Source organism: Nicotiana tabacum, chromosome 18, assembly GCF_000715075.1.
Source record: "Nicotiana tabacum cultivar K326 chromosome 18, ASM71507v2, whole genome shotgun sequence".
NCBI classification, from domain to species: Eukaryota; Viridiplantae; Streptophyta; class Magnoliopsida; order Solanales; family Solanaceae; genus Nicotiana; species Nicotiana tabacum.
In genome coordinates, this window is record NC_134097.1 from 62,433,765 (window position 1) to 62,446,945 (window position 13,181).

Genomic DNA, 13,181 nt, shown 5'->3' on the forward strand with positions numbered 1-13,181 from the left:
GTCATTTCCTATTGGAACCTTGTTTGTCGCTCCCTGGTTCTTCCAAGTGAATGACCTCTCAAGGGGGTTCCATCCATTGTTCGGGGTTGATTGCAAAAGAAGCCTTGTACAGTTGACAGATCGTCCTTAGGTAGCATATGGACATTGCCTCGTTAAGAACCTTGCTGGCGAGACCCTCTTCGGGGCGAAAGTCCGGCCGAGGGGAAAGAGTGTGACGGGTGTCGTTAAGGCCTTGGGATCTTCAGGTAGAGTTAGCACTTCCGAACGCCCTGGCCAGGTGTCTGCATACAGGTTAGTGTAACATAACGAATGGAGGAGGCAGTTTTACTTTACCATAAGGTGCGCAGGCGATGTTTCAAGGTTCGATATGCCCCTGCTATTTTGAAGCGAGGAATCTAGTATAGCCCTCCGCTATATTTAATCAAGCTTGGCCGAAGATCTGGTTCTCTTACCCTTTGACTCTTTCGAGAGAGGAGATATTGGTGTCGGCGATGCGTTATGTGATGCAAACATTTTCCTTGTTGTGTGTCGTTCCCCGCAGACGGTTTCAATTCTGTCCTTCGTTGGGGGTTTCATTCTTTGGCAAAGTGGGGAAGGTACCATTTTCATGTGGTGTGTCCGCGACTGTCTGAATAAGGCATTCATGCCTTGAACCTCTTTTGATGATACGGGACTTGGCGTTCCGGTCTGCGCCAGCTGCGCTGACTGAGAGAATGATTTTTCTTCTTGTTGTCTCGATCGCCGTGTGGAATTCGCCAAAGATTCGAGATGTGGGCGTGATTTGGTCCGTCGGTCCGAGCCGCCCTATCAACCTCGGCCCGACAACGTTGATCGAGCCACCTGAATTCATGAGCATATGTTTTATTTGAAATGGATTGAATGAGGAAGAAGGTTACCAATGCGTCAGTGTGAGGCCGAGACAAGGTCTTGGTGTCTTTTTTGCTAAATGTGAGGGCGTCCTCGGGAATATATCCCCAGATTCGTTTTTCTCTGGTGATGAGCATTTTTACTTTCCTTTTTATGAGTTCTTGGAGAGTGTCGTCGCTCCTCCACTATTGTGGTAATACATCGCGGCTCATTTGCTTCATTTTTCTTGGTCGCCTTCCTTACTCGGAACTGAACTCGAGCCTGATCGCTCGACAGTTCTTGGCGGTGATTTCTATTGAGTAGCTCGGTTATTTGCCTCCTAAGTTGGTGACCATTTTTGGCCCCGTGGCCGTGCGTGTTATACAGTTCACACACCAAACTGTGATTCCTCTGAGAGGGACTCTGCTGAATAGGTCTGGGCCATCTGGTGTCCCTGGTTTCGCTGACGGTGAACACGATGTCTGATACAGCGATGTTGAAATTATATCTTGATGAGCGAGGCACCCTCGCTGGCCTTGTGTCCCCGTCGAATCTAGCTCTATTAACGATTCCTCGAGGATATTGTCCTCGATCCATTCTCCGATCGTTGTGAGGTAGATTGCATCTCGGGGCGTTCTTCCTATCTGTGGCGTACGGACGGTACCTTTCTCTGTTTGGCATTGGTTTCTTTTCCAGGAGCCTGCTTGGGTATACTGAGCCCGAGGGGGCTCCCAGATGGTCATCCACGACCCTGGTTTGCGACTGGTGCCGAATATAGGCATCCGACTAGATCTTGGTTGGGTACCCGATCAAGTTTGTTTTAACTGCCTTGAAATCGTCGGGCTTGGTTTGTTTAGGCTTTGAGTGAAGGCTTGTACCGCCCAGTCATCCAAGACCGGGGGTAATCCTATTCGTTCCATCTGGGAATGAGATGCGAATTCTTGCAGCATTTCATTCTCCCTTTGCTCGGTCCTGGATGTGTCGAGCTTTATCGTCGTTTCTTCGATGGCACCGGCGTGTGCCTTTTGGAGGAATTTGCCGGTATGGTAAGTGAGTTTATGGGGTCGGGGGTTAGGCTATGGTGCCGCATCACGGCCCCTTTCAGGAGCGCTTCCCCGAACCATTTTAATAAGACGGACTCGATCTCCTCGTCTTATGTGTCATTACCTTTCACCGCGCATGTACAAGGGTAGGTAGTAATGTGTTCATTAGGGTCGGTGGTCCCGTTGTACTTAGGGTGTTCCGGCATTCTGAACTTCTTTGGAATGGGCTTCGGGGCCGCTTCCTCAGGGAACGGACTTTGTATGAACTTCTTCGAATCCACGCCCTTGAGGACCGGTGGCACACCCAGGATCTGGTCGACCCTAGAGTTATAGGTCTCGACCTTCTTATCACTGACTGCTATCATTTTCTCACCCGATTCGATCCTTTTGATGTGATCCTCAAGCATCTTTACTATGGCATGGCCGTCTACCGATCTGTTATTGCTTGATCTCTCGGGTGCTTGTTCGGCGGGGGGAGCTGTTTCCGGCGCTGCTGTGCTAGGAGTCTTCGGATGGCTTTGTAACTGAGCGATGGCCAACTGTTGTGCCTGCAACATTTCAAAAATAACATGAAGACTAACTTCCTATTCTTCCCGGGCTGGGGTTTTTTGGGCTTCCTATCGGTCGCCATGCCGTATGCTCCTATCGGTGTGTGAGGTTTTGTCGACCTGTTGTGCGTCCTGTGAATCCGCGTCCGCTAGAATCGGTCCGGGCGCGTTATCGGGATTCTGTGGTGGCGCGCCGATAGCCGAAACAGCCGCGCCGTTTTCCCCGTGGTTTTCGAGGTCGTCGTTCTCGATTCTGTTTACCGAGACAGACATTTTGACCTGAAATCAAAGATCTCGAACAAGAAAAAATGTGAAAGATAACTTGTGTTTGTATAATGAAACTAGCAAGAAAATAATCATTATTATTTTTAGCCCCACGGTGGGCGCCAAACTGTTTACCGTGAAAATGGTAATAACAATTAAATTTGTAAAGAGACTCTAAAAATACGTGATCTGTTTTTATGCTAGTTGTTAGAGCAGTTGATGCTAGGGGTGTGAAGTTTAACAATGGGACCCTAAAAACGAGACAACGATCAAACCGAGGGGCTTGTTGCCCGAGCTTCGGATTGGTCGATGAAGGGTCTCGGGGTCGATATCCGGCTCGAGTTCGAGCTATCGGGGGTAGTCGGGAATGAGATAACAGTTAAGATATAATTAAAGAAGGCTCTTTATGGCCAACACCAAGCGATAAATGAAGAACAAGTATGGAAGTAATAAATTCAAAGAGTAGCCTCGGGCAGATGAGTTAGAGAGAAAAAAGAAAGAGATATATTATTTATCTTGTGTGGAATAGTTGGAGATAAATAAAGAACAAGTATGGAAGTAATAAATGGAAAGAGCAGCCTCGGGCAGATGAGTTAGAGAGAAAAGAGAGAGAGAGAGAGAGAGAGAGAGATATTATTGATCTTGTGTGGAATAGTTGGAGCAACAGCAGCCCCTTACAAAGTGGTGTGATTCCCTTTATATAGGAGGGGAACCCGGTTATAGTACAACATACATTAATTATAAAAGCATGGAGATGGAACGGTTAGACGTGACGCCTCGACACAGGCTCTGGGTAGGTCGGCTCTTGTCAGACTTAGCCGCGTGCCTTGGGAATTCTCTCTTTTGCTCTAGCCTCGATCTTTGTCTTCTTTGAGTTGGGCCTCGACGAGCCCCGAGAGAGGGGACTTCCTTGGGGTCTCGAGATATTCTTCCGAAGTGGCTTGATAGCAAGAAATTAAGCCCTCTGATTTTGCCGCATACGGATAGTCTCTGCATTTCCCAAAACGAATCAATGGGAAATGATTCTGACACTTGACTCTACGAGCTTCTCGCGGTGACGTCATACCAATGATGCAACCTGCGGCGCGATATTGTTATATCTTCTGGTCATGGGTCTCAAAATAATATGCAGTTAAAAAAGTTTATCCGGAATGAATATTGAGATTATTACATATTTTTCATGCATTTTATTCATTTATATATGTACATTGACCCATGACCAGATGGCGTTATATATGCATATTTATATGTATATATATGTATGTATGTATATGTATATATATGTATGTATGTATGTATGTATGTATATATATATATGTATGTATGTATTCACCATACTATGTGTCGAAAACATTAAGTTTGAATGAACCCAATAATTACACTCTCCATCCGCCACAGCTCCCCGCTTGTGGAAATGAATGGATCAGCTTGGTTCTCTATTTTCAAGGGGCACGGAGGAGGAAATGAATGAGCCATCCCATACCAAGAAGATCATCAGTGATGTAGTTTAAATATATGGTTACTTTGTTACAGATGAAAAGATAGACTTGCTAAAAGTTTGTCTTACTAAAAGAGGTAAAATGGCAAGAAAAAAAGTGCTGTATATAGCAATACTTCCACATAGAGAGGACGAAATGATCAGATAAAAATACAGAGATTCCATGTCTTTGTTTAAAAGGCCCAAAAAGAATGGACTTGAAAGAATAATCTGATTTGAATGGTTACCCCTTCTTGGTTTAAGAAGAAAGGAATTATACAAGAACCAATTTATCAGGGTGATCAGCAAACTTTAGCAAGTGGGGAGAACAAGGGAGGTAAAAAGGATAAAGAAAAACAACCTAACAATCCTGATCAATCTTCCTAGCTAATAAAGTTACACTGAACAATGCCGTTCACTCACTATTAATTCTACACAATAAAAAGAATCAGTGTTATAGCAGTGATGGCAATCAGAGAGAAACTACCTCTGATATGCTTTACATATGGTCTTAAGTTTCCATAGTCTTAACACTTCATGATGGGGCCAGGTGTACTTGAAATGTGAACTTTTTCAGAACATGTCTCTGTGGTATACTCGGGTAGTTGTCTCTCTCCGTCTTTCAACCTAAAAGAGGCAAACCAGAACGGTTGACGCTTGTGTTTGAGATGCCACAGAAGCAATTATATATTTTGTTTACTGAAACAGACGGAATGTTTTGTTAATGACGGTGGAACTCCAAACTATAATCATGGGTGAAGCAATTGTTAGTAGTTGCATTTTGGGGTTAACTAGTCGCTGTCACTACTATATCTTCCATCTGCAAAAGTAAAACATGGATGATCAGTAATTTTAGAGGGCCAAAGTGTAGCATTTCAGCAGAAAATGAATCGACTTACTTCCGGAAGGTCTTTTTCCTTCCATGGCTTCTTTCTTCACTTGGCAGCTTGAGCAAAGGAAAGGGCCATCCCATGGACGAGCATTTCTTGTATTCAAAGAGCCAGCATGTATTGAAATACCTTCTCCAGGTTTTATCTCTACTTGACAGACGGCACACATGAATAACTTAAACATGTTGCAAACTGGATACTTAGTATCTAACCTGCAGTCATATGAAGATAGCAAATATAAACACTAGGGGTACTTGACCACAATATCTAAAAGGGATATCCCATATGACAGTGGATTCATCAGAATTAGCATGACACAAACCTGTCAGAAAGTGATGCAGATCCTTCCTCAAATAGTTCTTCCACAACATCTGGTTCATCATAATCTCTCTCAGTATTAGAAGATGACTCGGAAGTCTTTTTGCGAAATATAGACTTAAACACTTTCTTCCCTGACTTTTTGGGTGGTGGCTGGGGAGGATTTGGCTTTTCTGGGGGCTGTATATCAACCACAATACAGGTAGTGTCATCTCGAATCCCTTTTGGCTGCACGGCTTCCTGCAAATTGGAGGAGAAAGGTAACACTGGATAATTGGAAAATTTAATAAAGTAAATTATATCATAATTAACCTATTGGATATCAAGGATATTACCTTAACAATTTGAGAAGCTGCAGCATCCGGAGGCATTCCACGACAACATTCTACAGCCATTTCTGCAGACAAAGCATCCCAGACACCATCACTTGCTATTACAAGCCTTCCACCTGCTGAAGATAGCTGTTCACGTAATGTTGAACATGTATAATATAAACAAAAGATTAGAACTTGAGTAGAATTAGTAAATCAAAAGATTCAGGAACATCTAAAAGCTGACGTTCTGGAGAAAAGGGAAAATCAAATGAAAGAATGCACAATGTTCTGATGTTTCTTAGGCGCTGAAAACCAGAAAGTGCATTGGTTTCTGTTAAATACTTTACAGTAAAATATTAATGAGTTACGTCCAGCAACCCTGGATACGATCAATTCCAGCTCTATCTACCCATACATTGACTTCTTGAAAAGGCATATCATGATTAGACTATCAATCGCATGCTATCACTTGCACTAAAATGCAAGAGGTTCACAAAGATACAAGGAAATTTTATAATTTGGAACTGCTGTACTTCTTCAAATTTGAACATATCATGACTGGATTAGATACTTTAATAAGCACTAAGTTTTGTCAAAGAAGCATCCAAAGCAAAAGGGTCGCCAAAATTGCAGTAATGGAAATTATTTCCAGGAAAGATGGAAAGAGAAAATGAATCGTGACAAGACTCCACTCCACCGTGAAGAAAGCAGAGATCTAGGAAAGGCATTTACAAGATTCCAACTTCCCATCAAGAAATACTTTGATTTACAGCACGGCTTCAATCTTTGAATTTTTCAAACGCAGTTTCATCTTCCCAAACTTGATATAGATCAATCATAAGTAGGTGTGGATTGGAGTCTTCACAATTGAATGCTTTAAAGTTTGCAAGCTGAAATATGTGGTTGCAAATACACAAAGGACATATGCACTTGAGCAGTGGACCCAAAACAGAAATGCAAAGAGGAAGCTAACACATGGTAGACAAACCTTTACTTGCTTTACATACGGTACAGGAACAATGAACTCGCCAACATCCATATCTCCAATGGATCGAGAGAGGCATAACCCACCAGGCCAACATCTCAAAGGACCAATCTGAAATGAACTTGGATCACTTGGTAAGACAAATTTTCCTCAAGAAAAGGAATAAAAGCCCAAAATAGAAAAGTGAAAGAATATAAATGGAAATTATGACATGCCAATAAAAGAAATGACGCATAAGTTTTTATGCTGCATGCAGCTACATTCCCATTAATTACCACACTTCATGATAAATGTATTGAGTGTGCAAAAGAAAGAAATCAGTAACGGGCTAAACAAAAAGATACCTGTGTTCCACCGCCAGTATTAAGCCGACCAACCTCTCCACCACTTGCTGTTATGCGTTCCCTCCTATTCAATTCAACATAAACTATTAAAATGTTATTCAAGAGGCAAACCCATATTAATTAGTTAGTTGAAGTCATAAAAAGCATCTCACTCCTCTTCATTGCACTCTAGTCTATGATCAGCTGATAGATAATAAATTCCCCCTTCAGCAGATTCTAATATACATCGAGAATCGCCAACTGATGCAACTGTTACAACCCATCCTTCAATTATAACGAAGGTGACTGTTGTCCCTGATTTCTGTGCTGCAAGATTACACAAGAAATTATCAGAATAATATATTCAAACTATTACGGGGAAAAAAGTATTGATTTCTCTTAATTAAATTATATAAGAAAAACAAATTGTTTACAAGCAATAGTAAAGAGGTTTACATGATTTTTGTACCATATCTAAAACATGCAGAATAGAATAACGGTAGCTACAAAGTTTCTTGTATCATTTACATTTTCATGGAAACTCTATGATAGGTTTTCATAGCATGCTTAGTCTGTCTTGTTTTCTTCTATATAGAAACAACTAATACCTTTTTCTTGGAATTCTTTGTCTGTCTTGACGAATCCTGCAACCAAAGCCCTAGGCAATGCTGCAACCCACTCATCTCTGTTGAGGTCTGAGGGAATAGCACTCAAGACATTCTGCAAGAGATTCTCTTTAGAATATATAGCAGCTGCCGACCCATTGTGCCCATCAAATAACTACAAAAGGAATGAAATACAAATTACATGTGCGCAATTGTATAAAAACAAAAAAGGGAAGTGCGGCTACTGATGTTCAACAATTTGCCGAGAAAGAATTTTTGGTCAAACATGCAAAATTTTCAGGTGAAACCATAACAAAAAAAATGCTTCATTCACAAGAATTAGTGGATTCCTGGCCAACAATCTTAAAAGAAAAAATAAAGGGCTTCTCCAACTTGAGATAACTATTGATTCTACGCGGAAAACATGTCAAAGTAAGATCAAGGCAAAAATGTCCAAAGTTGGCACCATGATCATCTTTCTCAGCCATAGGATACTACAGAACTTATCAGATTCAGCAAGAAATCTATGATTCGATATGACAAATTCTTATCCAAAAAGAAGGATAAGAAGGAATATAGCATTAGCATACAAAAGATATCATGAGCATATAGAAGACACTGTGATGTCCACAATCTAGCGGTGGAGCCAAGAATTTGAATAAGGGGATTCAAAAAAATGTAAGAATGTCATGCCTAAGATTTGAACCTATGTCAAAGGGGATTCAACCACTTATATATGTGCAGAAAAACATTTATTTTTACTCTTTTTGTACAGTGTAATTTTCTGACTTAGGGATTCAATTGAACCCCTTCACTAAAGGTAGCTACGATCCAATATGATAATTTATTATGCAAAGGCATCGATAAAGGACACATTTCTTAAAAACATAAAAGATAGAAACATCAAATCCTACCCCAAAAACAGAAAAGGTAGTAACTCCATCTCCCAAAACCCGCTGGCATTCGGTCTTGAGGAAGGTGAAGTCTTCCCCTTTCTTGCTCTGACTAGCTTGACCGTGACAAATCTCGGGCATTTCAATCTTCTCATTGGCCAATTCCCTTTTCAGCAATACAGACAATGGGACCGTTTGATGTTCACCCTTGGACAACATTGTTCGGTCCCCTTCCAAATCGGATAGAAAAAATTACCTCCTTATTAATTCCAAAAAACAAAATATAGCTTCCCAAATTTACATTTACTCCTCCATTGTCCGTTAATCCATTTCCTATACAAAACAACCAATAACCACCTAAATCAAATAAACGATCCAATGAAAAGAACCACTAAGTACCCAAATTAATCAATCAATCAATCTAACCTCTTATTTTAAATCCTCCTTCAAAACGTCCATTTACCGTTGCCTTTGGCTTTATTTCTGTATGAGTTGTTTTCTGCAAAAAAAATTTAGAAAAAAAAGGGGAGGAAGACGAAGGAGATAGAAAAATGGAGGATTTTTTGTTTTTATTTATTAGTATAAAATGTTGGTTTTTGTGACATTATAGGCATGTGCGGACATGTCCGAAACGCACCATTCGTTTTGGTTCGGCGTTTAACTAAAACTTAAATGCTGTGAGAATATGTTGAGCTGTTTATTACCTTGTCCTGCGATATCCCATCTAACTTGCGCTTCTTGGCGCCTTCTCATTTACTTTATCATAGAAAATAATAATCTATATTACATATATTATTTTATTTTATTATTATAACAGCACGAATAATTTATGTTAAATGTTGAACAACTAAAATATTCTTAAAACATTGATGGACTTTTATACCCTTTACTAATTAAATATCTCTAATTCATTGGTGTACAGAAATATAAAAGTATTTCATTAATTGTAGAGTACATATCGAAATCTAGAATCCAAGTTCAAGTTAAAAACACTATATTTGTCAACGTCTGGAATCCAAGTACAAGTCCAAATCGTTATATTGATATCTTAAGAAAAGAAATCGATAAAGTTTAGGGCTTAGATGAAAGTCAAGCTCTTATCAAGTATTAATTATATCGCAATCTCAGACGTATCCCGTGCGAAATTTACAGTACACCTGGTAAGATTTGAAGTTATAATGTTCAAAGATTTGAAGATCTATTTTGCTTTTTGCTGTATTTTTCCTCTCTACGTGCACATAGTTCAAATTATAGGAGTTTAGCGGGCGGGCTGGGACGGGCTAAACAAAAAAAAAACCAACCCGTCCGTTAACGGCCCGGGTTGGTTAGCGGACTGGAATAGCGGGTTGGTTATTTTTGGGTTTTTTGGGCCCTCCCGGGTTCGGGCTTAACGGGTTCGGGCGGGCCGAGCTTATATATATATATATATATATATATATATTAAATTTTATTTTTCTTATTCAATGTTATTGATATTTAAGTATTTGCAAACTTTTAAGGCTTAGAATTAAAGTTTAGAATTAAACTTTGAAGTTTAAACTTTAAGGTTTTAAATTTGAAATTTGAATTTTAAAATTGAATTTTAAATTGAAATTAGAAAGTAAGTGGCTACAAAAAATTATTTAATAAGACCAATACGCAATATGTAAGGATCAAACTCCGAAGGCTTTCGTTTTATATTTTCATTGAATAATAAATAATACTTCAAATTAATTTGCAAGTTCTTTTTTGATTTTTTTATTTTTGAACTTGCAAATTAAAAGTTTACAACAATTATAAAAAATAAGAAATAGTACATCACATGCTTTGCATCATTTTTGTAAGTTCATCCATGTCAACATGAGGTTCTTGGTTTCCGGCATTGGTTGAATCGGAACCATAAACCATTATATCTCCAATTTCTTGGTCCTCCGCTTCGTCTACCTCGGCACGCCCTTGATTTCGCCATTCTGATCTTATCTAATCTCTAAAGCACACTAGAATTTCCAAAGCTTTGTTGTCCAATGAATGACAAGTATCTCCTAGTTACTGCCTTGCTTGGCTAAATGCGCTCTCTAACGCGACTATTGAAATCGGCACATTTAGAGCCATGGCCGAAAGAACAAGAAATTGATTTGAGTTGTTCATCCACCACCCCCAGCGGTAGAAAATCCTTTGTGAGGTGCTCTTGTTGCCTTTTGCAAGTAGAATTGGAGTTCATCAGGTTTGTTGATGCCCTCCTAGTGTAGACCAAATCAAATAATCTTGAACACCATCATCATCATCCAAAGTTGTTCCAAATGTTGAAGTATTACTTGAAGGAATATTTGCATCTACAACCGAAGAAGCATCAACAATGTTACATAATAATTATATAAAGTTTATAAATGTTTGTGTAGATCAAAAATACAAGTGTCAATATCAAGAGTTTCAGTTGGTCCAATATCCATATAAATATATAAAGCACTGATTAATTAGCGACACTTTATCATTTTGATAGTAGGGTTTACAATAGCACCAATTAGGTAAATATAGGGAATTGTGTAGAAATATTTTTAAAACTTATCTAGCATAGATTCAACAACAGAAGTATATCCTTCTTTCTTCTTCAAATTATGTAGTAAAAGAGAAATTTCAGCAATATGAACTAAACCATTTACAATAATAGGATAATAAGCTCCAGAAAACTCAAGTGTAGCCACATAAAATTTTTGTAAAAATTGTACAACATCTTCAATGACATCCCAAGTTCTAGATGTTAACAAACGGCTAGGATCGAAACAATAAGAATTAACAACTTCAGTTATAGGCATTCTATATTTATAACAACATCATAAGAATAAGTAAATATAATTCCACCTAATAACTATTTCTTCAGGCATGAGTCTTGGTTTTAGTCCACAGTGTATACATTTTTCGTTAAATGCATTTAATCTAGCACTTCTATTATTTCCTTGAATTACACCAACAACTCTCCTAACTAAAGTGATTTCATCTCTAAATAATTTAAGACCACTCTTCACAATCAAGTTATAAATATGACATGCACATCTAATATGAAATATTTCAGAAAGTGGTGAGTGTAGATGCAATTTTAATATTGTAATTCTTTCCGATATTTCTTAATATCGTATTTACCCATTAACCCCCAGTACTCGGGTTAAGTTTTTGTTGCTCATCTTCTTCATCTACTCCCCAATCAAGAGGGTGGAGCTCTACCATATGCCTACGAAGCTGACCCGTTCCCCCTCCCTTACCTGGCTCATGTTTGTAAACTTCATTACAAATTCTACATTTTACATAATTTTTTTGTTCTTCTAGTCTGTAAAAAAATTCCAACACTTACTTCTTAATCTTCGATTCTTCTTAATAGGGAGGGGAAGCTTACTTGTCTCACCCCTAATATTTTGAGTTTGACTAGCATTACCATGTGTAGTTGGTGGTATTTCAAGATTATCGGGTGATTGAATATCATCTAAATCATCATCTACACCATAATTTTCTTGCATTCGCTCATAATCTACATTTAAATTTTTAGGTGAACTTTCAGAAATATGTGTAAAGCTACTAAAAGAACCAACACCACCTCTTGATCTTTTAGAAGTTTTCTTACTACCACTTCTACTAGTGCACGCTTTTTTGGCTGCTCTAAGTAAATCCATTATGTAAATAAATTAATAATTCTAAATAATAAAATAAGTGTACACCAAAGAAGAGAAAGAGATGGAACGAGTGTATCGGGATTCCGGATGCCGCACTAATTTTGATATAAAAAATCAAACTTTAATTGATAGACCGATACTTGTAGTTGATAGTACTTGATACCACACTTCACTTGAATACTTGATATTTGATAATAATAATTTTGTAATGGCTAAACTAAATATTTGATGAAACTTGAAATAATAAGTAATTGAGAATTTAAGAACAATAACCAATAATATCAAGAGAGAATTAGAGTAGTAAGATAGTGAATTGTGAGAAAAAAATGAAGAAGAAATTGGGCTATTTATAGTTTTTAAAATTGTAATTTTTCAATTATTAGGGGTGGGAGGGCTACTTTTTTTAATGGGGGAGGCCGAAATGGTCATTTGTGCAAAATCTGGCCGTTGCCATTTCTGAATTAGATTGGTGGCAACGGTCCACAAAATTAAAAAAAAATTGTAACGAATATCGGGCTGAATCGGGCTGCAGCCCGTTAACGGGTTAGCGGGTTCTGGTGCTCCGGTATCCAAAATTTGTTCATCTAAAACTCACCCCAACCCATCCCAGCCCGCCCCAGTATGCTACAGTAACGGGCTAAACCAGGCTGACCCAGGCCGAAGTGGGTTGAAAGCGAGTCAGCCCGGCCCGATTAACAGGTTTAGTTCAAATTATGGTGATATTCAATTTTTTTCTAGGTGCAACATTTGGTTCCGGATTTTGAACTATTACCTATTTTCTCGCTTGGTATTTTTTTAGCATACGCTGCTCTAAAAAATTCTGCAAACTTGTACTACCTCTTCACATTTATCATGCATCTTAAAAGTTAAATATCATTTGTAAAAGTATTATACTAAAAGTACTTCTAAGTTCTAATTCCTTTTTAATTATGTTTATTATCAATCTTAAGATGTCTAGAGAATTGAAGAAATTGATGAAAGATACCTCGATTTTAGTTGATTCTCCACATATATTTGAATTCTGTTAAAGTTTC

At 38.6% G+C, this 13,181-nt stretch overlaps 1 protein-coding gene across 2 annotated transcripts; it reads right to left on the reverse strand.

Moving 5' to 3' along the window:
* Positions 1-4,392: 4,392 nt before the first annotated feature.
* LOC107761067 (putative protein phosphatase 2C 12) lies at positions 4,393-9,167 on the reverse strand. Of its 2 annotated transcripts, none has more exons than XM_016579236.2 (10): positions 8,933-9,167; positions 8,528-8,839; positions 7,617-7,788; positions 7,182-7,335; positions 7,030-7,093; positions 6,689-6,796; positions 5,722-5,847; positions 5,391-5,626; positions 5,078-5,280; positions 4,393-4,998 (listed from the first exon to the last, which is right to left on the reverse strand). In XM_016579236.2, the coding sequence occupies exons 2-10, from the start codon at positions 8,723-8,725 to the stop codon at positions 4,970-4,972; spliced, it is 1,290 nt and encodes a 429-aa protein (XP_016434722.2). In that variant the 5' UTR covers positions 8,726-8,839; positions 8,933-9,167; the 3' UTR covers positions 4,393-4,969. The 2 variants fall into 2 exon arrangements, with proteins under 2 accessions (XP_016434722.2, XP_016434723.2); XM_016579237.2 differs by having other exon boundaries at positions 7,617-7,728; positions 8,933-9,070.
* Positions 9,168-13,181: the final 4,014 nt, after the last annotated feature.